General features: G+C 59.2%; 1 protein-coding gene across 3 annotated transcripts; it reads left to right on the forward strand.

The window, feature by feature from the left end:
- Positions 1 to 1,732: 1,732 nt before the first annotated feature.
- On the forward strand, positions 1,733 to 25,269 carry NCS1 (neuronal calcium sensor 1). Of its 3 annotated transcripts, XM_054220983.1 has the most exons (8): positions 1,733 to 2,039; positions 16,070 to 16,094; positions 17,918 to 18,056; positions 18,530 to 18,608; positions 18,755 to 18,843; positions 19,116 to 19,193; positions 19,568 to 19,684; positions 20,422 to 25,269. In XM_054220983.1, exons 1-7 carry the CDS (start codon positions 1,976 to 1,978, stop codon positions 19,664 to 19,666), a joined length of 573 nt encoding a protein of 190 aa, XP_054076958.1. In that variant the 5' UTR covers positions 1,733 to 1,975; the 3' UTR covers positions 19,667 to 19,684; positions 20,422 to 25,269. The 3 variants fall into 3 exon arrangements, 2 of the variants coding, with proteins under 2 accessions (XP_054076958.1, XP_054076957.1); XR_008469313.1 differs by lacking the exons at positions 1,733 to 2,039; positions 16,070 to 16,094 and having other exon boundaries at positions 16,111 to 18,056; positions 20,422 to 20,814; positions 23,884 to 25,269; XM_054220982.1 differs by lacking the exons at positions 1,733 to 2,039; positions 16,070 to 16,094 and having other exon boundaries at positions 16,111 to 18,056.
- The last annotated feature ends 1,591 nt before the right edge of the window (positions 25,270 to 26,860 follow it).

Below are 26,860 nucleotides of genomic sequence, written 5' to 3' on the forward strand. Positions count from 1 at the left end.
TCTCTCTTCAACGTTCTCCATGGTAGAGGCAGGGTAGAGTTTTAAATAGAATTAAATCCCTTTAACATCGGCAGGGCTTGTGCTAAAATGCCTGTGCTGTGTGGGGAAGGTTTGGGCTGTTAGTCCTGCTCATCACCCCAGCCCGCTATGGTCCTGCTCTGTACACAGCGGGACACCCCTGCTGCAGGTGACCACAGAGGAAGGGAAATACTGCAAAAATCAGTATTTTGCTGATGGGCAGCACAGGAAGGGGCTGTGCGGGCTGTTTGGCAGCAGATTTGGCAACCAAACTGAAATCTGCCGTGGCCTGCGCCTGAGTTGCAGGCGGGCCTTTGTCCCTGAAAGCTGTGCAAATGTTGGTGGTGGCAGCGAGGGATGCTGGAGGAAAGGCACGAGCCTCGCTGAGTTCTCACAGCCCTTTGCTGCAAATCGCCCACCACTCAGTGCTGTTCTTCCTGCTCGTCCCTCGGGCTGTGCCGCTGCCGGGTGCCCAAGCTGGGACCTGGTGATGGTATTTTTATACTCTTCTGCCTTAATGAGCTTGTTTGTGGAAGGCTGGGTAATAGAGGACTATGTATTTTAGAAACATCTACCTGGGGAATGTATCCCTGGAGAAATGAGTGTCAGGCAACCCTTTGCTGGGTAAAAAAAAAAAAGGCACAGAGACCAGCGGTGTGTCTGCTGTGCTTCTCGTCCCCTTTGCAGTTTGTGTTGTGCTCTCTGCAGCTTTGCAGGCAGGTTTTACTGTATCCAAGCGCCAGATTTTTTCCCCCTCCTTGGCTGCTACCACAGAAGTCCAGGCATGTCCGGGCAGCTCCAGCGGGGCCTTCATCGCAACGCAGGCGGGAAGAAAACTGTATTTATCGCGTGCATCAGAACAGCTAATGAATGTGTGCACACATATACAGGGCGCTTTTGTAGAGGCATAAAGCTCTGCATGGTTTTGAGGTGGAAGAGCGCTGAGTGCCACTGCTTTTAGCACTTGTATGGTTTCCTGGCTGTGCCGCAAACCTGCTGTAGGTTGGATCTGTGGGGTTTTTGAAGGGATTGAACTTGGTCTCTATGTGTGCACGATGCAGGGAGAGAACGAAGGCTCATGAGAACCCTGAGGATCCTGGGGGGAGAGGCACAGACCTGCCTTTGGCTGGGGGCAGCCAGGGCTTGGAAGATGCTTCTGCAGCTCAAGGTGCTGGTGGCCCACCAAGGTCACCCCCGTCCCCCAGGCCCTCAGCTGCCTGTTCCCACCGTCACCTCCCCTCAGCCCCCGCCCTCCTGCTGCCCATCAGCCCCCCAGGAAGGACCAGACCTCTAGTGACGATGGGGGGGTGCGGCTTGGCAGGACCCGAGCTGCGCATCCCCCCCCTCCCCGCCCACCTCCCGACATTTTTCTCCCTGTTTTCCCTGCGGAGCGGCCCCGGGGAGGGGCGGGGGGAGGTCTGGGATCCCCTTCCCACCCGGCTCCCCCGCGGTTTGGGGCTGTACCGGAGCGCCCCCCCCCCGCGCCCCGTTCTCCCGGCTCCATCCCGCGGGGCGGGGCGCGCCGCCCGCCCGCCCGCGCCCCCGCAGCGCGGCCGCGGCCGCTCCGCGCCTGGCGGCGGAGGGGCGGGGAGGGTGCGTGTAACCAGGGACACGCACACACCGACACGCACACGCAGGGCGGCCCCGCAGCGCCGTGCCGCTCGCCTTTGCGGCCGAGCCCCGGCAACAAAGACCCCCTCCTTTTCCCCGGCCACCCCCCGCCCCTTTCCCTTCCCTTCCCCGGCTTCGTCCCTGCCCGTCCACGTCCCGTCCACCCCCCCCCGCCGCGGGATGTAGCCGGGCCGGGAGCTGCCACCGAGGCACCGCGGGTCCCCATCGTCGTGTCTGTGTGTTGCTCCCCCTCCCCGTCCCTCCATGACCCCGCAGTGAGGCCGGGAGGCGGCGGGCGAGCCGGGGGCTGGGGGCTCCGCCGGGGCTGACGGCGCTGCCGGCCACCATGGGGAAATCCAACAGCAAGTTGAAGCCTGAAGTTGTGGAGGAGCTGACCAGGAAAACGTACTGTGAGTAAAGGGGCCTGCGGGGTGGGGGGGCCGGGGATGCTGCCGGGGGGGGTGATGGGGCCGTTCCGGGCGGTTGCCGGTGTCCCCGGCCGCCTCCTCCTCCTCCTCCTCCTCTCCCGGCTCGTCCCCGCGTTGGCGGCGAGCGGTGATTCCTGCGGGCATCGGCGCGGCCCTTCCCCGGGGGAGGGCGCAGGCTCGGCCGGGCTTTGTTGCAAGAATTCCGAGATTTGCTTGGGAGGACGGAAAAAAACCCAAACCGAACAACCACAAGGCGGCAGAGACAAGGAGAGGGATAGGGACGCAGAGAAGCACTCCGTTTTCTTATAAAAACAATTCTCTGTGGCCTATTTCTAAGCCTTCCGTAACCGCGGGAGCAGGGCCGCATCCTGCCCGCCTAGGGTGATGCACCCTCCTCATCCTGACCCCCCTCCTGCCCCTGCTCGGAGCATCCTTTCTCCCGGGGCTGCCTGGCCCTGGGGTTTGGCTGCCAGGTGGGTAGCCAGGGACCGGCCGTGGTGGTTGTCCTCCCCTCGACGCCTCCCTGGGGCCAGGCAGCTTCTCCCTGAACAGGGACCTAAACCGCCTGGGTGGCTTTCGAAGTTTGGGTGTGTTAGTTGCAGGGGTTTCCTTTGTTTTTATGCTCTGAAGCGGAGAGAACAGCCCGACACCAGAGAGTTCGGTATTTTTCATGAGTATCTCAGTATCGGTTTAATAACTTGATTTTCTAAGTGAGTGGCTTTCCCATCTGAACCTCCGCTGTAATCTTATTAACGTGGCTAGCGCCTGAGCCACCCAGTTTTAGCAAAATCAGTTGGTTTGTTTTTTTTTTTTCTGAAGGATGCACAAAGGAAACAAAGGCTTTGGTGGTCCGAGTTTGCCTCTCCGCTCGCAGATCAGAGATATTCGCCCAACGTGCAGCAGACCTGTGAGCTCTCCCCGCTGTCATTGCTGCAGTCCCGCGGCAGCGCTTACCCAAAAAGGCAATAGATTAGGATGCAGCAAGTTCTCCCATATGGAGAAGAGGCGATACTGGTGCATTGCACAACCCTACACGCGAGGTTGCTCTCTCGCCCTGGCACAGGCAGGAGGAGAGCAGGTTGCGGGTGGCACGTCCGCATAGCTGAACCGTGAGTGATGGTAGGGGAGGTTGGGGTGCCCCGGCTGGGCTTCCTCCAAGTGGCTCAGGGAGAAGAAATAGCCATAACGTGGCAGTGCCAGCTGGGCACAGCCCCCGGCTGGAGCTGGAGCTGAGCCCTGGGTTTTGGTGTCCTCGGTGCAGCCGTGACCTGCTGTCTGGGCCAGGTACGGGTATTGCCGTGCTGCAATCGCCCGCTCGGTTTGCAGCCGCCACGATGATCCGATCTCCAACGGAGAGGGATCTGGGAAGAGCTGGCCCCAGCACAGCCTCATCTGCTGGTGGTCTCCCACATGCTGGGCTTTCTGCACTCCTGGGGTGGCTCCTCACAGCGCAGGGAAGGTGCCGACCCTGTTGGGGCACACGGGCAGCAATGCCCCGTGTCTCACTAGCAACTGGTACCAGACAAACATGGATATCTCTCTTGCTGGATGAGGCTGGCAGAGGGGCATTGCCTTTTGAATCACTTTATGCCCAACTTTCTGCTCCTCTCTCTTAGGTACCCTTCCTTTTCCACTGCACTCCCTCCTTAAAATACTCCCATCCTCTGATTGCTCCCTCGGTGGGTTCCTGGCCTGTCTGGAGTTTTGTCTGCCCAATCTGGGCTTCTTGCTGCCTCTAGACCCGTGTACCTGTGCAGGTGAGGCAGCAGCGCCTGGGCAGCCGTGCCACAGGGCGGCGCTTGGCCGGAGCCCGGTGCAGCATCCCAGCGTGCCCCAGCAGTGTGCAGCCTGCGGTGCGATGCCTGTCAGGAAGAGCCATCATTAATACCAGGCTCTGTTTGTTGAGCTCTGCTCATTCCACCTCTCCTCTCTGGGATTAATTACTTTTGCTGAGTGTTTCTGCCCCTTTTTCGCAGCTGTCAAGGCGAGCACGCCTTTCCTTGTCTGGTGAAGCGCTTCACAGGGCCCTCCCAGGCACGTCTGGGAGCCTCAGATTTATCTTCAAACCCTGGGAGATTGGAAAGATATTAATTTCCTTCTGCGTTTCAGGGAACCCGGGCGGAGGAGGCGCAGGTAGGAGCGGAGGGTTGCCCTGAGCGCAGGGGGAAGGACTCATCCAGACCCCTGTGCTGTGGCCATTGGACCAGCTCGAGCAGGGGGTAGCCATACCCCCAAATCCGTGGCATACTCAACAGTTTCTGGGGGTCTGCTTGGGGAAGGTTTTGCTCTGCAGCACTGTGGTATTTCGGCACCTTTCTGGCGGACCGGCAATGACCATCCATGGAAGAGCATCCCCGGCGTGTGGCTGCCCTTCCCACATGCTGGCTGCCATGGCACCGTGTGGGCACTGGCGCTGCCTCCTGCATGGTGCTGTTCTGCTGCTGTTACAGCACATCTGGGCAGATGTTGTCAGGAGCCTGTAACTGGCAGCTGATGACGGGGGACCCTCTTTCGTGCCGGGGAGGTTCTCGTGGCAGCGTGAGCCGTGGCTGCGGTACGTGAAGGGTTTCTCCCAAGATGGGTATTTCCTTCCATTGCATCATTTTCTGTTTGTGCCATTTCCAAACAGAACAAAGCAAATAACAAAAAGCCCCTTCTTGGCTCTGCTGGGATGGGAGGGACGGGGAGACTTCGCCCCCCGCGCCCTGCCCTACGTGGCTTTTGTAGAGATTTATCACATCTAGGGGACTACAGAGGACCTGTAGCCTGTGCTCTTTCCCCTGGTGGCGTCTTGGGTCCCCTGGCCACTATCTCCTATCCCCTTGGGTATCTCCATCTCCTATTTTTGGCATTTCTCTGGTTGTACCTGGGTAGCAGCATTCTTGGGGCTGGTGGTGGGTGCAGCCAGGAGAGAAGCTCACGTGGCAGGGCAGTCGTGGGCATAGTGGTCGTGCCGAGGATGCTGCAGGGTTGCCGTCAGTGGCCTCCATGAGATATGAGAATTATTTTACCGCAGGTATTCAGAGCAGGTTGTCCCAGGTCCTGCTGGGAACTGCATACAGAAGGTCAGGAGCCTGGAAACCTCGTCTCTTGGCTCCCCTCCACACTCCGCTCCTGACTTACGGTGCTGGGGGCCAGATTTTAATGGCACTTGGACACCTAAAGGCGCAGAAGGACATCTGAGGGCTTCTTCGAAGTGCCGGCTGCCCAAGTCCTGTTGATTTGGACCCATCGCCGGGTGCCTTTCAGCATCTCTGGGCACCTGAGTGCCCAGGAACATCCGTCAGTGCCAAGCTCACCTGTCTGCCAGGCGCTGGCGGGGGGAGCCCAGCTGCGGGGTGAGGATTTAACCTTCCTCAGAGGCCGGGCTGGTGCCGTGTAGGAGTGTGCGGGAGAAGCCAACACTGAGTGATAATAATAATGAATAATGAATTATGTAATTCTTTGTACTTCCATAGAGCCTTTCATCCAAAAGTCTCTGGAAGTGCTTTATAGTCATTAATTTATTAATCTTCCTGATGCCTTGTTGAGGTAGCTCAGAGACGCAGCTTTGGCCTCTGTGTGTTTTGTCCCAGGAGGTGATAATGCCCAAGACTCGAAGGAACCGCCGTCCTCCCTGGATCACATCTGCTGGACCCTCTTCAGCGGGAATTTAATCCTGGGCTTAACTTGGGCCAGGTGCTGGTGGCTGTGGGCCATGGTGGGGTTTGGGGTGGTGCTTAAGAGTTTTTTGGGGACACTGTCAAAGTATTTTGCTAAGCTGGAGACTGATGCAGGTCCTGGGGTACCTGCAGCCTGCATAAAGTTGTGCAAAGTGCACGTGTGCGGTTGTGGGTGCAGAATATGCGTCGTGGGTGGAAATGGCTTGACGTGGACTCTTGTTAGAGAAATTGTGAGAGAAATGCAGTGCTGAGCATCCCTACTTACAGCAGTGCTCCTAGCCCAGCCACAGCATTGACAACCCTTAAAATCATGCTCAAAAATTTGTGGTTGTTTCAGAAGAGTACATTTTAGCTCTTCTTTTTAGTCATTTGGGGGGGAATTGGGTTTCAGTGTTCACTTTTTATAGCTGCTTCCCAGGTTCAGAACTACTAAAACTGGTATTTTTTTTTTTTAACGCCAGCTGCAATAGCCGCACAATCCACTGCGCTCGGAGCCATGTAGGTGCATGGCATCGCTGCTGGGACCGGGCATGGGGTCGGGACGGTGGTCCTGGTGCTCCAGAGGCCACGGTGAGGCTGCGGTGAAGGCGTGGGAGCCGTGGCGAGGGTGCCAAAATGACACCCGTGGCGCTGGGGGGCCCGGGCTGTGGAGCGGGTGTGGGGAGAGGAAGACGCTCTTTTCCCAAGAACCGTGTCCCACCCACTGTGATCTATTTTGTGGATTTTAAACTCACTCTGGCATCATAATTTTCTGCTCTTTTACAATAAGCCGCAAAATTGGCTCTGGTGCTTGATAGTCATGCATTGAATTAATGGGCATTAGTTTAAGAGCAAACTACAAACATATTGATTTGTAGTTGCGGGGGTATGTTGTGGCAGGTTGAATTCTGCGGGAAAGGAAAGAAAATTCTCCGACTGTAGCAATTCACAGCAGGGAAAAGGGGTCAGTTCCTCACTGGGGGCAGCGGGCTGGGGCTTCGCTCCGTTGTGCCACCCCAGTGCTGGGCGAATGTGCCGGCCAGGGTGGCGGGCAGGAGCAGAGGGACAGGCGGAGCAGTGGAGGGACCTCGGCAACTCCCCGCTGCTAGTTTATTTTTAGGCTCCGAAATGTTTGGCCCCGGGTGCTGGGTTTCTCTGCCAGGTTGGTTTGTGTTGAAATCCCTTGCTCCTCTGTCAGGAAGCGGGGCAAACTGGCCAGGTGGTTATGCACCTGATAGCCCTCGGCAGCAAGCGATGGGTGAAGCTGCCTGCGCTCCCCACCAGCCCCGTGCCCCTTGGCTCCCCTCGGCCCTACCAGCACCGTGGGATGAGAGCCCGTGGATCTCAGGATGGAGCCTGGGAGCCCCATGGGACCTGCTCCCGGGAGCGGGACACCGGGATGCCGAGGTGGGTGCACACCCGGTGCGTAACGCTGAGGCTGGGCTGCTCCTGGCTGGTTGAGCCGGTGAGCGCGCCCGCCTGCTCCGAGCCCTCTCAGTGTGTAATAGGATTTGCAGGAGCCCAAAAGGGAAGTTTTTCTGGGGAGGAGGAGAGCACCTGCCCCAGAAGCGTGGGAGGGCGATGGGCAGGATGCACCGGAAGGGTGCCTGGGGGCTGGCTTTTGTTTGGGACCTGTTTTTACTGTTTTTACATGTAACCCAGAGCCATGAAGGTGGCAGCTGTGGTGCAGGTTCACTGCGAGCTTGATGGGGAGCTGATGTGCTGCCTCCGGAGGGCTGTGGTGGTCTGGAGGCACCTCCAGCCCCTTCCCCAGGGAGACCCCAACCTGCAGTCTCATGTTTGGGTATCCCATCTGCGCGTGGACCTGGTGCTCGGCGGGGAAATGCAAGCAAAGCAAGTTTTGCAGTATCAGAAGCAAGTTTTTGGGTGTCCCTGTGGTCCCTGGGAGGTGTTTGCAGTGCCGGCGTGGGAAGGGGAAGACGTGGCCAGAGACCCCGCAGGCTCCCTCTGCGGCAGAGCGGAGCAGCCGTCCCTACCAGCCACGCTCGCGCTGCTGCCTCTGCTGCTCCGGCATCAGAAGAATCACATTTCATTTATCCCCTGACATGTTAATGGATCTGCTTAACCACTCTCCTGACCTTTGCTGCTGCCGCTATAATTAAGGTTGTGAAACAAGAAGCTCTGAAGGCATCAAAGGAAACAGCTCGTTCAGGGAGGAGCCCGCGGACGCGCTCGCTCTGTTATCGGGGTGACATTTGTGGGGTTGCTTTGTTCCTCCCTCCCCTCCTCGCCCTCCTGGGTCTTCTAGGGAGCTGGATGGGAGAAGGAGCCAGGGCCCGTGCCCTCCACCCCTGCCTGCCCGAGGGCTGGGTTGGCTGGGGGTGCTCACCCCAGGACATGGTGAACATCGCTGTGGTTCCTTGGTGGCCCCTGCTGCAGGTTCCCCAGCCCAGTGGTGCTTGGCGACATGGTTTAGTGATGGTTTTGTCAGTGTTAGGTTGATGGTTGGACTTGATGGTCTTAAAGGTCCCTTCCAACCTAGACAATTCTGTGATTCTATGGCCTGCTCCCCACATCTCCTGCACATTTTTCTCCCTTCAAGGCACGTTTTTGGTTTCTATGTGGAAGGAGGGCTGCTTGTGCTTCATCCAAGCGTGTTTCTCCAGCGTCTCCTGATCAATGGCCAGACCCTGTGGAGATGCCCTGGGTGCTACCCCCCATGGAGAAGTGGGTGTTTGGTGCCTCCAGCACCCTCCGCTTCGGCAGCCCTTGTCACGGCCCCATCCCGGTGGGTGACACCGGGAGGGGGCAGAGGCTTTGCCCAATCCCAGCAGGGCTTTGCCCTGCAGCGTCCTCCTGACCCTCCCTTGGCTCCAGGGTCTGATGGCGGAGTCACAGGAACTCCTGCGTTGGATCTGGAGGGGACCTTTCTCCTCTGCTCGGGGCAGGAACCCCTCCACGGGTGGGGGACAGCACCTTGGAGCACCAGGCCATGCCGGAATCCCCGCAGCCAAGGGGAGGATTGAGCAGGGGGGCAGGACACAGCTGTCCCCTGCACAGCCAGGGCTGCTCCATCCCTGCTCCCTGCATCCTGGGGATGCTCTTCGCCACCATGAGGCATCCCTGTGACAGCTCGTGGGGAAGCTGGGATTAAATCCAGCCCAGGATAGACCTGCCGCGGCCGCCAGCTCCTGCTGCGAGCGTGTTTCAGTCTGAGTCATTAATTTCCAAATGAAGGCACTGTCCTTTGCCCTTCCTCTGCTGCCTTCGCAGCGACTGCAGCGTTTTCCCCGAACCCAATTTCCAAAGCCTAATGTCGGGCCCTTAAATATTTAGTAAAGTCTAAAAAGGATTTTAACTGCATATTGGCCTTCCTGTTGGTACCAGCCCCGGGGGAGACGAGAACAGAGCTGCTCATGGACCTGTTTATCCAGTCTGGGAGCAAGACAGACCACTAATGGCAACCGCCGGCGAGAAGAGTGCCAAACGCACATGCAGTTCTCTCCGCATATTGCTTCGTATCTCAGCAGTAACAAATGACACCAATAACGCTGTCAGCCTTGTGCTCCGAACGTCTCGGCGGCTCCTGGACCTGCCGTGATGCTGGCAATGTCTGTGTCTGATGGGGAGAGAAGCCAAATTGGGCAAGTGCAGGGGGAGACAGGCGAGCTGGGGTCATCCCCATCCTGCTCCGACAGGTAGGCAGCTCTGGCAGTGTTGGTGCCCGCGTGGTGAGGCTGCTCTGACGTCCCTTTGCAATGGGATGCTGCACGGAGGGGTACCTGCACTGGGACATGGGGACACTGCCGGTGCGTGGGCGATGCGGCCGGGAACAGGGACCGGGCATTGCCAGGGTGCGCAGGGCTGAGATGGGGGCACGGTGGTTTGGGCAAGCTGCTGCTGGTCATCTCGGGGACCAAACGAGCCATCGGGCAGGCTCTTGCCACAGTTATTTCCGTGGGGGGTGGCCCCGGTGCTGCAGACGGGTTTTGCTGGGGTCGTGTTTTAATGCTGTTTCCCCAAATCTGGCCCTGCGCTGGCCCGGGAGCGGAAAGAAACCCCGGCCCTGAGGTGATCTGGTGGCCCCAGAGCTGGGGCTGAGCCCTACCGGGGCGCAGGAGGACAGGGTGGTCGGTAATGTTTAACCAGGACATTGGTTTTATAGTTAAACCTGAATTTTAATGAGTCCGAGTCATCCGGGCCAAACAACCCAAATTTCCAAAGTGCTGATGTGTGGCACATCTTAAAAGTTAACGTTGTCAAATGGGGACCTGAGTGAGCTCAGAGGTGCCCCAGGATGGGGTGACGGACGGTCCTGGAGGAGGACTGAGCCTGCAGCAGCCTGGGGGTGCTTTCACCCCTTGGCCCCCCACAGTGCTGCTCCCGCAGGTGCTGGGCTCCGTGCCGGGGGTTTGGTGTCGGAGCTGGGGCGTGCGTTGCTGGGAGAGTCTCGTGGTCACGCTCCAACTGTCCCTGGTGTCAGCGGGTACTTCCCCGCCCTGACCCAAGCCTGCACAAAGCCACCCGACAGCCCTGGCTGCCAGAGATGGTCCCAGACAGCCCTGCGGGGAGATGCCCATTCTGCACTCAGCGGATGCTGCCCAGAGCCCGTTTGGGGCTGAACAAAGCCCCGCAGCTACTGCACCCATCGGTATCTCCAACAGCTGGAGCTGCTGCCGCGCATTGGGCTACGGGTTTTGCAGGGATGGGGCCTGAAATTGGTGATAACTGTCCGGGTTATGATGCAGTTACCCCTGGAAACCTGCTCTGCAGGGACAGGGACAGGCAGTGGGGATGGGTCCATCTCTGCCGACTGATGGGACCTTCTTGGGTTCCTGTTTGCAGGAGCAAGGTGTGAAATCTGCACCAAATATCCATTTGGAATGCTGTAGTGAGCCCTGTGGTGGCTTGGTGGGGACCAAGGGCTAATTCTGCAGTGGGTGATTGTCCGGGCTGTGATGCTGACCCCCAAATCTGGGTCCCAGGGGAAAGGAGCGCAATCTGAGCCAGGATGCACGTGCTGCTGAGCCCTGTCGCCCGCTCGGTGGGGAGGGAGGGAAGGAAGGGGGAGCTTGTAATTGGTGAATATTAACGTTGTGATGATGTTGAAAGTGGAGTTTGTAACAGATTTATGTTCAGACAATTCTTAAATATGTGTTTCGCAGAGGCAAGGGGTGGAGTGTGTTGGGCATAAATTGCAGGGTGTGCGGGGTTCAGCCCAGAGCACCATGGTATTTTACGCATGAGGGACCAATTAGCACATGCATGAGCACCCCAGTCATTTCCGCATCAGCACCCAATAAGTTCATGCATGAGCATCCAATTAATACACACACGAGCGCACAATTAGTTTACATATGAGGACCCGGTTGATTTCTGCATGGGTACACCGTTAATTTGCGCTGGATTGAACACTGGTCCGTGCGTGAGCACCCAGTCAGTTGATGCATGGGTACCCAATTAATTGATGCGTGTGCCCCCAGTCAGTTCGTGTACAATTAATTTATGCATGAGCACCTGATCCATTCCCACCTGAGTGCCCAATTAGTACATGCACAAGTGTGTTATTTTCTAATTACACTAATTTACACATTAGTACATGCACAAGTGTGTTATCTACTAATTACACTAATTTACACATGTGTGCCCAATTAGTTCACGCAGGGGCGCCCGGTGAATTTACGGGTGAGTGCTCAATTAGTCCATGCACAGGCGCCTGATAAATCCACGAGTGCCCAAAAAATTTATGCATGAGCACCCAGCTGGCCCATGCATGAACTCCCCTTTCATTACGCCTCAGCACCCAGGTAGTTCATGCATGAGCACCCGATGAAATCATGCATGAGCACCCAATTAGTTCACCAAGGAGCACCCAAATATTTTATGCACGAGGGCCCAATTAGTCCACGCATGATCAGCCGGTTTATTTTTGCATGAGCGCCCATCTAGCTCAGGCATGGCTGCCCAGTTAGTGCATGCATGAGTGCCCCATTAACTCACGCGGGAGCACACAGGTGGGTGCCCAGTTTACCCTCCTCTGGGCGCTGGGCTGAGCATCCACAGCAGGTTTAGGCAGCCCCAAACACGGAGGGAAGTCCCAGTGTGGGGCAATGTGCCAGCCCCCCCAGATCAGGATGCGCAGGGACCTGCGGGGACCCCAGGAAGGAGCCGCGGTGAGTCCCTGGGGGAAATAAATGCCACAGGACCGACCCTGTCACATCTCGGTGGGTGATGCTGGACCAGTCACCCGTGGGTTCTGGCAGAACTGGAGTGCCCTGCAGTCGTGGGAGAGTCTCTTTGTGCCTGGAAATAATTAACCCTGGTTTCCCTGATAAGGCGGCGGTGCCTGTGGCAGCACAAAAAAGCTCTGTGGGGCTGGAGCATCACATCACCTCATGCATCCCACCATGACCAGGGGTCCCCAAACCGTTCCAACTCTGGCCACATCTCCTGCTCTCCACACTGCTGCCCTGTCCCTGCCGCGGTCCAGCGAGCGACGAGCTCCACCACGGGCAGGGCGATGGATGGGGATTCGCAGTCCTGGGTCCCTCCTCTCCTCGCTACCTGGCAAACACAAATTAACGGGCTTGAGCACTGATTAACCAGAGCTGTTTCTTGCTGCAGTGGCAGCTGGGTGGTGGGAAGAGAGGGGGCAGGCGAAGGGCGGGTGGTGACAGAGCTGTCAGCCCTCGCCTGTGCCAATGGGGATTGATGGAGAGGTGGGGGGAGAGGGTTGGGGGGGTTTTGGGTACCAGTAGCTGGGAGGAGGGGGCTGGGGGCTGCATCAGGTGATCTCTGCCCTTCTGTGCTGCGTGGGACATGTGGCCGAAACCCTCCTCCCAGCTGAGATGGGAGCAGGGATGGACCCACTAGTGCTGCCAGGGGGCAGCGAGGGCCCGTGGCCATGGCTTGGCCATGGGGGGCAATTCCTGGGCTGCTCTGGGCTGCCTGCCCCCACTGCCTGCCCCTGCTGCCTTGTCCCAATGCCTGCTTGTCCTGCCTGCCCCTTCTGCCTGCTCGTGCCTGCCCCTGCTGCCTTCCCCTACTGCCTGCCTTTGCTGCCTGCTCCTGCCTTCCCCTGCTGCCTGCTGCTGCCTGCAGTGAGAGCCCTGCACTCAGCGTTTCCCCCACTTCGCTAAGAGCAACGGAAGCAAAGATGCTGCCGTGTGGCGTTGGACATAGGGGAGGGTGTCTGCGGTGTGTAGCCGGGGCTGCCGGCTCGGCTCTTACAGCGCTGTGATTCATAACAAATGCTAATACCCTGCCTTTATTTAGCGCCTTTCATCCCCAAGGATCCCAGGGCACGCTCCATCCACTAATAAGCCGCCATGTGTGCTATTTATAGCCCCCCCCCCCCCCCCCCCGTAGCGGCTGCGGGAGCAGGGGTCCCGGGGGAGCATGGCACAGCGGCTGAGCCCAGCCGCAGCCCCAGTTCGGTGGGGGCATGGCCATGGAGCCGGCCCTGCTCCGGTGGGATGCTGCAGTGGGGCTGCTGCTGGTCATCCCTGTGTCCTTGAGCGCTCGGGGTCAAGCCTGGTTGAGGTTTATAACGCTGCAAATTGATTTGCATGGGCTCAGCATCGCGCCACAATCAATGCTGGGGAAGGGGAATTCAGCAGCTGCTGCTGCACAGGTACTTTCTGTGAGCTTGGCTGGGCTCTGCGTGCCGGGGAGCTGTGGAGGATGGATCGGGGAGAGCGGAGGGACCGCCCTGCCCCTGTGTGTGTGTCCTGTCCCCAGCCCCAGGACGCGTGGCTTAACCCGGCCAGGAGAGTGTCATGTCCCCAGTGCTACCACGGTTGTGGGTCCCTGCTGCAGGGACAGGCATTAGCATCCCTAATTGGTGCCACTCGGAGTGTCGACACCCAGCGAGGTCGGGAAGTGGCAGCTGCGAAGTCATCGTCTGTCTCGGATCTGTAACTGCAGAGACGGGGAGGCAGGTACTGGCTCAGCCCCTGCTTGCCCAGCCGCAGGGATGCTAAGCTCGGGGCTGTGATATTTCCCTACGCTGGGAACACTCTGCCCTGGGGAAAAGGAAGATTTGGTGGCAGTGGAGGGATGCACCCGGGGGTGGGTGGTTTTCCAAGGGCTGGGAGATGGGGCCGCGTTCCCACCCCAGACCCCACAGGGGCAGGAGGAAGGCACTGGTGCCAGTGTGCTGGAGGAGGGATAGGGCTTTACATGGCCCCATTCCAGGGATGCACGTTAACAAATCCCACCTCGGGAGCCCCGTGCTGGTTTTCAGGCTGGCACCTGGAAGGTCCTCTCTGTTGGAAAAGCCTCTCCCGGGAGCATCGTGTCCCTCCTGCAGGCACAAGTGGAGCCGGCTCCATCCCTCCCCTCCCACCCCAGCCCGAGTGTGTCGTTACCAGCGTTTCTCCTGCACTAAAAAAAGCACGGATTTCTTAATTGTTTCCTGCTGAAGTTGAAAGGCAGCTCCTGGGCCTGAAATAGCACATTGGGGGAAACACAGCTGAGAGAGGGAGAGAGAACAGAAGGCGATTTGCCAGGAGGGGCTGAGCCGTGCCCCCACCGCAGATCCGGGCTGCTGCTGTTGCCCCTTTCGCCTGCCTCGTGGGGTGCCCAAAGTCCTGCCGCTCATCCTCCTCTTCCTCCTCCCACCCGCCTTCGTCAGTGTCTCTGGGTGATCAGGGCTGCAGAACTGGTGCCTGGGGCATCCCCCATCCCCTGGCACACTCGGGGTGGGAGTCCTGGCTGGTGTCTCGATGCTTGTGGGGAATGTGTGGGGAGAAGCCTGTTTCTGTTAGAGACGTGGCTCAGCATCTTGCTTTTGGAAGGATGCTTCCTTCCATTTGGGGATGGGGAATCCTTCGGGACTGGCACGACTGTTGTTTTTGCCTGCCGCTGGATGCGGCGTGTCCTTCCCAGCTGCCTCCTGCCAGGAGACCTCAGTCCTTTCCCGTCTGCTCTTCTGCCGGACAGCCCTGCCACAACAACCCTCCAAATCCCTCCTGCGGTGTGGCTGAACCCCTCGGTGTCCTTCAGCCCAGGTGCCGAGCATCCCTGTGCCTGCCTTCCCTCTCCCAGAGGACTGCCGACCAGACACCCCGTGGCGTGTGCTCCCGGCACGGCTGGGCCCGGTATGGCCATCACAGCCCTGTGCCACCTCCCTGGGGAGGCCGGGTCAGAGGCTGCCGGCCTCTCTACCCTGTGCTGAGCCCTTCCCGGGGGATTTTTTCAGGCTCTGTCCCTCCAGCGGTCCCCAAGCTGGGATGGAGGGACCCCCCGTATGCATGGGGACGCCTCGGGCACAGCGATTCCTGCCCACGGGGACACAGGAGCCAGCACCTGGCCGGCTGCAAGGTGGGGGCCGGCGTGTTCCCTCCCGGCTTGCCCCACTGCTGCCGCCTGCCAACCCTCGCCTTCTACCAGGCACGTTATCAATCTTTCTGATGGAAAATTGCTTTCTTTTATTTGCCATCCAAGGTAATTGGCATCTGTTGATGTGTCTTGGGTCTCTATTTTTATCAGCCGTTTGCACATTGACACATCTCCACTCCGCCTCATTATCCCCACGCATTTCAGACCTATTGCTTTTTTATTATTATTTAGATACACGATGCGAAGGAAATGACTAATGAGGCCGTTTCCCCCCGCGCACCCGCCTGCTGGCACTGGGCTCCCCGCTGGCATGCTGGGATGCACAGGGATGGGTGCCAGCCCCCAGCCCCGCTGGGCTCCCCGGCATCCCGCATCCCATCGGAGCCTTTCCTCTGCTGAGGACATTTGCCATCTCAGCAGCTGTCCCCGGGCTGGGGACATGTGGTTGCCAACGCTCACTGTTTTCTAGCTTGTCACGTTTTCAGGGTTTCTCTGGAGGCCGGTAATGCTTCCCAGAGCCCTGGGATGGGTTTGATGATGTTTCTCTCTGTCGTTCAGAGGCAGCTGGTACCTGGGGGGATGCCAGCCTGGGGGGCTCTTCCTGTGCCCATGTTCAGTGTGTTGATGTTGGGGCCGGGCAAATGCCTTCCCCATGCCGCCTCCAGGCAGATGTTTCCAGGGATGTTCTGGCTCTGATGGGGGTGGGAGGGCAGGGCCGGATTCTCCCCAGGCATGAACCAGCTTGGCCCCTGCGTGGTCCATAGCATCTTCCACCAATGGTGCTGCACACCCCTGAAAAAACGTCCTGGTGGGCTCCCCAGTTTTGGAGCCGGAGGGACCCCACTGGCTGCAGCTCCAGCCCCATCAACCTCCTGGGCTGGCGCAGGATTCCCGGTCTGTGCCTCGAAGGCAGCTGCTTCCATGTGGATAACAGACGACAGCACGTGGAGCGAGCCAGCCCAGGGGCATATTCCCTGGGAAGGTCACTTATGTGAAGTGCAAAACACAGGGAAAGCACTAAATTCCTTTTTCTTGCCTTTCTCTCTTTTCCCCTGTTTTCTCTTGCAGTTACGGAGAAGGAGGTGCAGCAGTGGTGAGTGGCCGGTGTGGCGGGGGGCTGCCGGGGCGCGGGGCTGGTGGGCGAGGGGCTGGAAGCCGGTGGCATGCAGCAACCCCTCTGGCTGTGCAGAGCAAGGGGTGCAGGAGGGGCACCTCCTCTGGGGTGCAGGTGTTACCTCAGAGAGGGGACACCAGAAAATAGAGAGGGCTTTCCTGCACACCTCATGCACAGTGCGTGGCAGGGCGGACCTCCAGCTGCTCTCGGCCACCCGAGTGGCATGGTGCATGCTCCCTCTCGCCTCTTCCCTCCCCACATGGGCAGCTGAGGGGTGTGGGGACATGGGGTCTGTCCAGCTGGTGGCCGTGGCTGTCCCAGGGGCAGGCTGGTGCCGTCCCAGCATGTCCCCATTCGCAGCAGGGCCCACAGAGGCTGGCAGGGGCTGGGGCTGTGGTGCCTCACCATCAGCACGCTCTCACCCCACCCCTCCGCCCCACCGAACGTGACGCCCTAGAAAAGCCACTGCTTCCCTTTCATCTTCCTATTCCACCAGTCAAGGTTTGCTTTCTTTATCTCTTTCTGTCATCCTTTCCCCCCCCTCCCCGATGAGTCATAGCTGCAGCAGCGTGAAAAAGATGTCACCAGCACTTCGGTTTCCCACCTCGCCACCCCCTTCCCCTCCTCCTCCAGCCCTCGGCCCATCGCAGCGGGCACCTGACAGATCTGGGCGACGCATTGCATAATGCTCATGCACCCTGTGTGGTCCCTGCCTGGTCCCTGTGGTCCCCGTGTGGTCCCTACATTGCCCCTGTGTGGTCCCCGCACCCACGGAGCCGGTGAGCCCCTTCCCCTGCACCCTGTGGGGTGGCACTTTGCAGCATCCAGGTCCATCCCGGAGCTGGGACCAAGGGCTTTGAGGGTGTTTAAGTGCTGATGGATTTTGGGAGATGTCCTTGGCCGTGCCACCCCGAGGATGCAATAGCCCCGCTGTGTTCCCTGGCTCCTCCCAGCAGCTTTCACTCGGGATTGCGCAAAAAATGCCCTCGCGGCTTGGCTGCCCCGGGTGCTTGGGGCCACCGTGCTGTTGGTTTTTAGTGGGGCACGGCTGCAGCACGTGTGTGCACAGCAGGGGGCTGCAAATTGCTGTCGATCATGAGTCCCTCCCCCACGGTGGTGCATTGGATCCGTGGGAGCTTTCCCAGCCACCTCCGTGCAAGAGAGCCAGTCGGATGCACCCCGTGTAGTGAGGCCACACCGGAGCGGTGGAGGGAAAGGGGAGCTCTGGCCCTTGGGTGAAGTTTTCCGTTTCCTTCTTGCTTGGAAGCTGCATGCATCTGAAGACCTGAGCAAGGAATATCAACACTTTTCGGCTTCAGGGCTGAGCGAGGCATCGCCTGCCGGGGCACCTCTGCCTGCAGCGTGGCCGTGCTGGCAGGGGGTGACTCTGTGCAGGGGGCTTTTTATTTTAAAGGAGGTTTAAAAGACTCTTCCGTGTTCTCCTGGCTGGGTGGTGGGTCCCCGTCCCCTCCCAGGTCCTGGACAATGTTCAACAGGAACCTGGTTGTGGCTCAGTTGCCACTCCAGGGCTTGCAGTGGGGTTGGACAGTGTGGTGGGCGCCGTTTGGTGCCACCGGTGCCACTCGCTGCTGCTCCAGGCTCTCCCCACTGCCACCCTTGCGCAGTGCCTGCAGGGACCTCATCCCATGGGCGATGGGGGTGACACAGGGAGCACCCCAGGACCTTCCCATCTCCAGCCCTCCGCAGCGCCAGGGAGAGCCCCATCCTGGCACCCCCGGGCTTGGGGGGCTGTGTTCAGGGGGGAAACCCACCTGGTGCCCACCTCTGCCCTTCCTCCCCAGGTACAAGGGCTTTATCAAGGACTGCCCCAGTGGGCAGCTCGATGCCGCCGGCTTTCAGAAGATCTATAAGCAGTTCTTCCCCTTCGGCGACCCAACTAAATTTGCCACCTTTGTTTTCAATGTCTTCGATGAGAACAAAGTAAGTTTTTGGGGATGGTCCGGCGGGGTCGGGGCTGGGCCCAGGCGATGGTGGGATGAGTTCAGTAACGCGGCTGCGTGGCACCGGCGGAGGAAGATACTTAAGCGCTTCCTGGGGCGTGCAATTAAAGCGGCGCAGCTGTAGCGAGCGAGCCCCCGCGCTTATTTTAGTCGGTGAGAGTCAAGTGGGAAAAGACGATGAAGTGGCAAGCGAGAGAGGAGAAAGGCGATGTTTCGGTGACGCTGGCAAAAGCCCCCCCATGCTCTGGAGTCTCTCCCGCTGGGGTGCTCGCTCTCGGGTGGGCACAGCGGCCGGATCACGCTGCTGGAGATAAACGTGCATCACTCCTCCCTCCCTGCTGCCTTTTTGGATGTGCCCCATAAGGGCACCCGATGCTGGGCACGCATGGGCAGGGGGGGCTTTGGGGGACAGGGGTGGCAGCGGCACCCTCACCCCCTCCTTCCCCCTGCCAGGATGGGAGGATCGAGTTTTCGGAGTTCATCCAGGCACTGTCGGTCACCTCCCGGGGGACGCTGGACGAGAAGCTGAGGTGTAAGTGCTCGCTGCATGCTGGGCTCAGCCCCGCAGCCCCTGGCACGGCGAGGGGAGCCGGGGGGTGGCAGGGGGGTGGCGATGGGGTGCGTGTCCGGTGTGGGGGCCACGGTTCCAAGCCACCTCCGCGTCGCTCTGGCTTGCAGGGGCGTTTAAGCTGTACGACTTGGACAACGACGGGTACATCACGAGGAACGAGATGCTGGACATTGTGGACGCGATTTATCAGATGGTGGTAAGTGCAGGGGGGGCTGCGAGGAGGATGCGGGAACACCCCCAATTCCCTCGCTCCCTGGGCTTTTTTGGTGTGGGGTTGTGGCCATTGTGGCTAGGGCAGGGTCTGGATCTGGATCTGGCTGCTGAGAATGGCTCTGTCACAAATGCCAGCCCTCTGCGCCCTGTCCTGACGCGGGGAGGGGCAGGGACAAAATGTGCATCCTCACCTGGGGACACCATCCAGGCAGGGCACAAACGAGTGTGTGACCGGATCCTGTCCTCTTGCTGCAGGGAAACACGGTGGAGCTTCCTGAGGAGGAGAACACACCGGAGAAGAGAGTGGATCGGATTTTCGCCATGATGGACAAGGTGAGGATGCTCGAGTCATTTTTTTCCCTAGGGCCAAGGGGTTTAGCAGGCAGTTGTGGGCTCCTTGGCCACGTCCCGGCTCTTGCAGGTGCCTCCTTCCCCTGTGAGTACAAGGTCTCAGCTGCCGCTGGGCTCACTGCAGACCCCGGCATCCCTCTGGGACCCCCGTATCCATTTCAGGGACCCCGAGGTGGCATTGCACCCTTCCTGGCTGCAGGCACGGGTGGTGTGATGGGGAAGCTGAGGCTGTGGTGGCAGAGGGGACCTGGGTGACTGTGTGGGATGGGGTGGGTGCTGCCGGGGCACTCGGTCTCCGGGTGTTCGGCGTCTCCCTCCCCGGGTTGAAGCGACGCTGCAATGGGAGTGTTTTGCAGAATGCAGATGGGAAGCTGACGCTGCAGGAGTTTCAGGAGGGCTCCAAGGCTGACCCCTCCATCGTGCAGGCGCTCTCCCTCTACGACGGGCTTGTATAGTCCCGGGGCCCAGCGGCGGTGAGTGCGGCACCGGGCGGGGGGGTCTGGGGATGCCCCATCTCCCACCAACCTGATGCCATTCCCACCTTCCCTGGGGGTGGCGGATGGTTTTCCTCTGCTGAAGCATCAAAGCATGGGCATCCCCCCCAAATCCAGGTCGGAGGGATGTTCCCCTGTGGCGATGTGCTCTCCCACTTTCCCGTGACATCCCCCCATACTCATGGGTCTCTCCCAGTCCCTCCCCCCATCCCACGGAGCGCCCCCGGACCGCAGCCCAGGAGGATGCAGTACGACCTCCCAGCTGGCACAGCTCACGCTCTCACCTGCAGATGCGGCTGCAGAGGAGGCAGGGGGGCAGCTGGCTTGCTGGGGGCATGGGGATGCTCTGGAGAAATGTTATATTAGTTGTTTTATTTATATTATGTCCTATTATATTACACCCCGGAGATGGCAGGGTTTGGCACAGCAGTGTCGAGGATGCTGTGGTTCGCAGCATCCAAGGGGTGCTGGGCTGAGCACGCCGTGGTCCTCACCGTGCCCCGCGGGGCCATGCGGAGATGTCTCTTGGGATGATTCTGGTTGTTACAGGGTCTGACCAAGGGTGCTGGGGCTTTTTTTTTAAACTCCCGCTGGAGTTTTGAGCGTTTCACAATCTTTATGATGTTTCCAGCTGTGCTCATGTCATGCCAGGTGGCTGCAGGGCTTTCTGCCCATCCTTCTCACCCGATCTTCCTTCTCCCCACCCTCTCCTGCAGACGCCTGGGGGAAGATGCTCTCTGTACCATCCGACCACCGCCGCGTGAAGCTTGCCTGTCCCTCTCGGCCTTCCTTTCTGTTCCGCGAGCAAAGGATGCCCTCGAAGCGCGAGCTCACTTCCCCTCTCTGCACTCTGAACCAGCCGCTGCCATTTGCCAACTTCTGCTTTTTCCAAAAAAACCACCCGCGACAGACCCCAGTCTGAGCGGCAGCGAACGCCCGAGACTTCAAGGCCAGGGGAACGGGTTGAGCATCGCCGAAGGCAGAGCTCACCCCCCGGCCTCCTCACCCTCTTTGCTCCCCTTTCCTACGTTTTCGGATGGGACTGCGGATGCGCCGGTGCCGGCGTGGTCCTCTCCCAGGAACCGGCCGGCTGGAGACGGAGCCCAAAGGTAGCGGGGGGCCGCGCACCCCGGGGTGCTGCCTGCGGGGGGCGGCCGGGGAGCTGAGGCACCGACGGCGACTGGGGACACAGTCCTGGCATCACCTGCGATGCCGCTGGCAGCCCGGCCCGGCTCACTAGGGATATATATTATTATATATATTTTTTTTTTTGGTGAGACAGTATTGTGCTTTTTCTTTTTTTTTTTTTTTTTTTTCCATTGGTGGAAAAAAGTGAGGCTTTTTTTTTTATATGCCTGTCTCGACGATCGATATCCTTATTTATTTGTTGTAAATGTTGCTGCCGTGTTTAGTCTCTTGTGTGTGTGTCTGACCACCTCGGTGATGGTATGTAAGGTTTACAAGCTCGTACACTATTGCGGGGCACTGGGAACCTGCAATAACAATGAAGCCAAAAATCTGCCTTGCCCCCTCTCCTCCCACCCGCTGTATCCCGAGCTCCGTGGGCTGGCTGCTGTTTTAAGGGGATGCTGTAGCTTATTTTCCTCTTCCCGTTTACCTGTTTCCTGCATTTTTCTGTTCACCCTTCCCTTTGCAAGCTCAGTCCAGGCTCCGAGCAGTCCGAGCCCCCTCCATCCCTCAGCCGGGCAGGGCAAGGAAACCGCCAGGCACCAGAATGTCCTCATTTCCATTGATTTTTTTAAAATTTCTCACTGCATGAAAAAGTATTAATGGAACTGAGAGCTGGGTTTTGCTTTCAAGTGGATTCCTTTACTCTTTTGGGGTTTTTTTGCAAATGGTGGGAAGGTCTGTTTGCTCCCCAGGGAGGTGGCTGGGAATCAGCCTGTGTGCCAGTGGGGCGAGCAGAGGGGGTGCCCCTGGGGACCGCTCGCTGTCCCCCCATGCTGGTTGGGGAGATGTGGCAGCTCCTTCCGTGGGGTGCTGGGCTGGGAGACACGCAGCTCGGGGTGCCTCCTTGTCCCCTCGCTCCTCATTCAGGATGTGGGAGGTTTTGCTGTAAACCAAGGGCATGGCCCCAAAGCGGAGCCACTTGTGCCCCCCCCAGGAGAGGCAGAGGGCCAGGGAAACATGTCCGGAGATACCCAAGTGTGGGGCTTGGAAACAGCTGGAAAAGGCTGGAAACAGCCACAAGCGGTGCTTGTGTGGCCTCTCCATCACCCGCCACTGCTCCAGGATGTGGCCAAGCAGGGCTCAGCCCCACCAGGACACATGCTGTGGGACACACACTGTGGGACACAGTTGGCATCTCCACTGGAGGAAGAGCGTAGGTGGATGCTGCCGCAGCTCCGTTTCCATCCGCTGTGGCCCCTGCCCTGGAGAAGGAGAGATTCGCACCTCCTCAGGAGCAAAGTGCAAGATGCCCACGTGATCCCTATTGCCAGCCGGGGTGCAGACCCTCTTGCTCTGATGTGGCTTGTTCCTGCCCCACCACCCCTGATGCTGCTCTCCCACCATCTCGGGGCTCACCCCGCCACCCCCGGTGCGGCTGATGGTGGCAGCATCTTTCCGCCCCACTGTCTGCTGGGGTTTCTGCAGGTCCCGCGGCCGAGCCCAGCCAGGGGCCGTCCCCATGGCGGTGGGAGGTGACATCTGGACATGAAGGATGTTCTCACAGGTGTCCCGCGATGCAGGTGACAAGACGGTGCCCCAGCAGGGTCTGAATCCTCCCCATGTGGCAGAAACGGAGTCTCTGGCCAAGTGATGCTGGTCCTTTGCTGCGCAGCCTGGCTCCCCCGGTTTTGGGGCCATGTGCTGGTGGCACTTCCTGATGTCCATAAAAAACTTCCCCATCCCCAAGGAGACCGACCTCACGTCCACGTGCAATATTTATGCCTCCTCTGTGGCTCCTGCCCCTGAGGGTGATGGTGGTTCATTTCTGGGGGCTCCTGGAGGGTGTCACTTCGCTCCTTCCCCTGGAGACTCCTGTTCCTTGATGCTTTGTGGCCAAAACACAGCTCTCTTGGGTAGATCTTTGCAGTGCCTCCAACTTCTCTAACGCTCCTCTGCCAGACTGGACCCTTCTGGTGCCAATCGATGTTCCCAATGAATGTGACGCTGCTGTAATCACCTCCGCTGATAAATGATGGACCCCGCAATGTTTGACATAATTCCCAGCAAAAGGCAAACCTCATTTGCTCTGACGCTTTCCCCTGAAAGGCTTTCAGTTTTTGGAGGACCTGCCATGCTTTGAGCTCCATCAGCGCTTGCTGGTGTCTCATGAGGCAGTCCTGCACGGGCAGCAGTATGTGTGGCCCCCGCTGTGGGTGGGTGGGGGACCAGCATCGGTTTGGGAGAGCTTCAGACCCCAGAAATCCCCAAATTCAGCATCACCGCCAGCAACCTCCTGCTGCCGCTGCTGCCGACAGGCTCAGGGGATGGAGCCCAATGCCTTGTCCTCCCTTAAATATTTGCACATTAAGAAACAGAAAAAGGAGCAAAAAGGAAAAAAGCTTTTTGCCTGCATCCAAAAGCTCTGTGCTGGCTGACGAGGACCCTGTTGGTTTGGTGGTGACGAGGAGTTTTCCCGGGCAGAGGCCCCTCCTGCAGGGTCGGGCTGGCTCTTGTCCTGCGTCCCAGTGTGGGGTCTGTCCTGCCCCGCTCTTGGCACACTGAGCGTCCCCGAGCAAATTGTTTGGACCACGGTATTTCCCCCTCTCTGTGGATTTGGGACCCTGGTTTGGATGCTTCTAGTCACCATTTGGGGAGCACTGTGGGCCCCCGACTCCTGAACATCACCAGAATCTACAGCTTTTTGGTACCGCTGAAAATAAGGCTTGAAGCATCTCATGCTTGGAAATGTTGGCCTTAACCTCCTCGTGCCTCAGTTTCCCCATCAGTGAAATGGCCTGGGTGAGGCATCCCCCCTCCGGAGAGCGGTTCAAGGCTGTGCCCGAGGTGATGGATACGGCTCACGGCTGCGACCAGGCGGGTTTGGCAGGACCCCCTGAACATCAGGCATGTGTGGAGTGCTGGGAGCGGGGCATGGACTGCTGGGTTGGAGTTTACATCACCAAATGATTAATTCTGGTGTTTTTACACCTGCTCATTATTAAAGGCGAACAACCGACAAGACCTGATCTGTTTCTGTTCACACACAGGTTCCTGATGCCTGTCTGAAATCAAGCCGCCTGCAGCCCTGGCAATGGGAAGGGGACCCGAAGCGCAGCCGGGCAGAGGCGACCGTGGCGTGTCCCCCCCTACCTCTCATTTGTCCCCGTCGGTGTTGCCCCATTAAAATGCCATGTCTGTGCTTTCCTTTCTTTTCATTTTCCTGTTTGTGTGCAGAGTGTTGCTGCTTTGTAACTGTCTTTCCATGAGCTCTGGGGCTGGGCTGGGCTGAGCTGTTTCACCCCAAGGACAAGGATGTGGGAGAAGGCTCTGGGGGCAGATTCCCCCCCACCCCCTTATCACGGCACAAACCAGGACCCAAGAGAGAAGCGTAGCGGGTTTTTCCTCCGAAGCAGCCCTTTAATTGCTGCGATTTGTAATGAGACTGGGTGGCCACCAGGAGCACTCCCCGATGGGTTCGTGGAGGGGGGAGTTGGCTTATGGGGGACCCTAGACCCCGTTTGTGCCGGGTACCAGCTGCATCTCACCTGTGCAGAAGCAGATGCCTGTCGGTGCCTGCCTCCTGTGCTGTCAGGACACCGCATCCCAGTTGGATGGGGGATGCTGAGGCTGTGGGACCCCCATCCCAGAGCCACTGCTCCCCCCGAGCGGGCAGGGATGTAAGGAAGCGTCTGCCACCGGCTGCTGTGGGGCCGTGTGAACCTGGGGGGTCTCGGGAAATGGGGCTGACCCCTGCTTGGAGCAGGGCTGTCTTCGAAGCAGGGCCGGCTTCGAAGCAGGGCCAGGCACGGCATGGGGGCAGCCGAAATCACTGGCAGAGCTGCCATCTTCCCATATAGTTAGGGTTGGGGGGGTTGAACGGGATGGGTGGGTGACCTGCAGCCATCTCCCTGTCCCACTGTCCCCAACCCCGGGGCAAAGGGGGGGATTATGGGAGGGCATCAGCCACCCCTCCTTCATGAGGGCAGTGGGTGGCGGTGGTCAGCAGGGCAGGAGCATGGACTGGGGTTGAAGGAGGGAGATGCTGAGCCCAGTCTCGGTGCAGCAGCTTGGGGTTCTCCTTGCAGAGCAGTTTTGGGGTCTCAGTCACACATGCCAGCCCCGACCTGTTCCAGTGGCGCTGCAGGAAAGCCGTCCATCCCTTCTCTCTCTCTGCTCCTGTGGCCACCAGCCCTGGGCCAGGGTGCTGTGTCCTGCGGGACCCCTGCCTGGGGCGGGGCGGCAGCAGCCGAGCCCCCGGCTGAGAACCAGCAGCTCCAGCAAAGAGCCTTGTTTGTAAAGATGAAGCCTGTTTGTGCGTCCATGCCGGTGTCTCGGCTTGCATGCCCTGCTGCCTTGTCTTGAGATGAATTCAAGAGCAAACCAAGCAAACGAAACAGTTTAAAAACAAAAGAAAAACAAAACAAAACCCAGGAACTTTGTGACAGTGGAAATAAAAGCTTAATGACAATAACGAAGCACCCGTGGTCTGTGATGTGCTGCGAGGGGAAGACAGGCAGCCTCGGGGTGGGGCATGGGTCAGGCTCGCTGCCTCCTGCGGCCCCCAAAGCTGCCCCCCATGCTCAGTGGGGCCGGGAGCTGGGCTGGGGGGGTCCGACCCTCTGGTGCCATGTGTCCTGAGCTGGGGCTGCAGCGGCACTGGCAGCTAGTGGTGGCTGCAAACCGTGGCTGCAACCGTGGATGCACTGAGCTGTGCCGGCAGGCAGACGGGGAGGGGGCACCATGCCCACATGCTGTGATGAGCTGTCAGGTCTCAGCTCCAGGCTGGGGGCACACTCAGGACCATTCACCCCCTGTAACAGGACTCCTTCCACCTCCCTTTGCCCAGACACAGCTTTTCTTCTGCCAGCTCCTATCCCCCTCCCCAGCACCCGCATCCTCTCTTCTATTTCTTTTTTGCAGCAAAACCACTTGCAGCTGTGCCGTGCCCGCCCGTGCCATCCCCATCTCCTCCTTATCAATGCAGCAGGCTGAGAGACATCGGGTCGCTTTTGGCATGCAATGGCTATGGAGGAAGCTTGATATTAATATCTCGTAATTGTGCCTCACAGCCCCCCCCACAGCTGGCTGGGCAAGCAGGGGGGTTCGCAGCCTGGATTAGGCTTTTCACGTGCGGTGGGATCGCGTTTGCCGTTCTACCCTGCCAAGTCTTCTGGAAATGAGCACCGCGAGGCTTCCCTGCCAGCCCATCTTCATTTGTTTGCTCGCCTAACGAGGCTGACTAATTATTTTCAGGAGGCCAGGGGAGATGCCCTAAACAAGGAGGCTGTGTTTGCACGGGGGGTTGTGTTCGGAGGTGCCTTGTGCCAGCACATGGTGGGGGGCACCCGGGGATTTATCCCCCATGCTGGGGAGTGGGCGAGGATGGGTGCAGGCTCCAAACCGCAGTGGTTACCCTGCCTTTGCCGTGCTTTAACCCCCAGCAAAGACGGGATTAAAGCCCAGCTAGTGCAGGTGCTCCTGGGACTGGGAACGCTGGTGGGTGTGGGAAGGGCTGACTGGGATTAATTTGGTGATGGGTAAAAGCTGTTGGGGTTTCTGGGTGCCGGTGTTGTTGGAGAGAGGTGCTCCCTGCCGGGGCGTAGGGTTAGTGGCTGGGGATGCTCTGCGGTAGGTTTAGTGGCACTGTGGGGTGGGGGACCCCCCCAAGAGCTTGCAGTGAGTGGGGGGCTGGGGGTGCAAAGCGTGGGGAGGACAAGGGGCTGCGGGTGGGTAGCTGGACACAAGCGCACAGCCCTGGCTGTGGGACCCGAGGGGGACAGGCCACCAGCACAGCTCATGGTGCCATGTGGCTGCCCCCTCTGCCCTCCTGCAGGGGGGGGGTCTCACCCACCCTGGGACTGTGCTGGGCTGGGCTCAGGCTTGCAGGGACACATGGGATAGAGGGACACAAAAGAGGGTCCCACGATTCCGTGTGTGGGGACGTGGGATGGGCGGTCCCTAATGTCCCCCATCCCCTGTGTCTGGGAGGAGCCGGGCTGGTGCCGGGGAGGCGCTGGGGGCGGG

The sequence above is a fragment of the Rissa tridactyla genome, chromosome 14 (genome assembly GCF_028500815.1).
Source record: "Rissa tridactyla isolate bRisTri1 chromosome 14, bRisTri1.patW.cur.20221130, whole genome shotgun sequence".
NCBI classification, from domain to species: domain Eukaryota; kingdom Metazoa; phylum Chordata; class Aves; order Charadriiformes; family Laridae; genus Rissa; species Rissa tridactyla.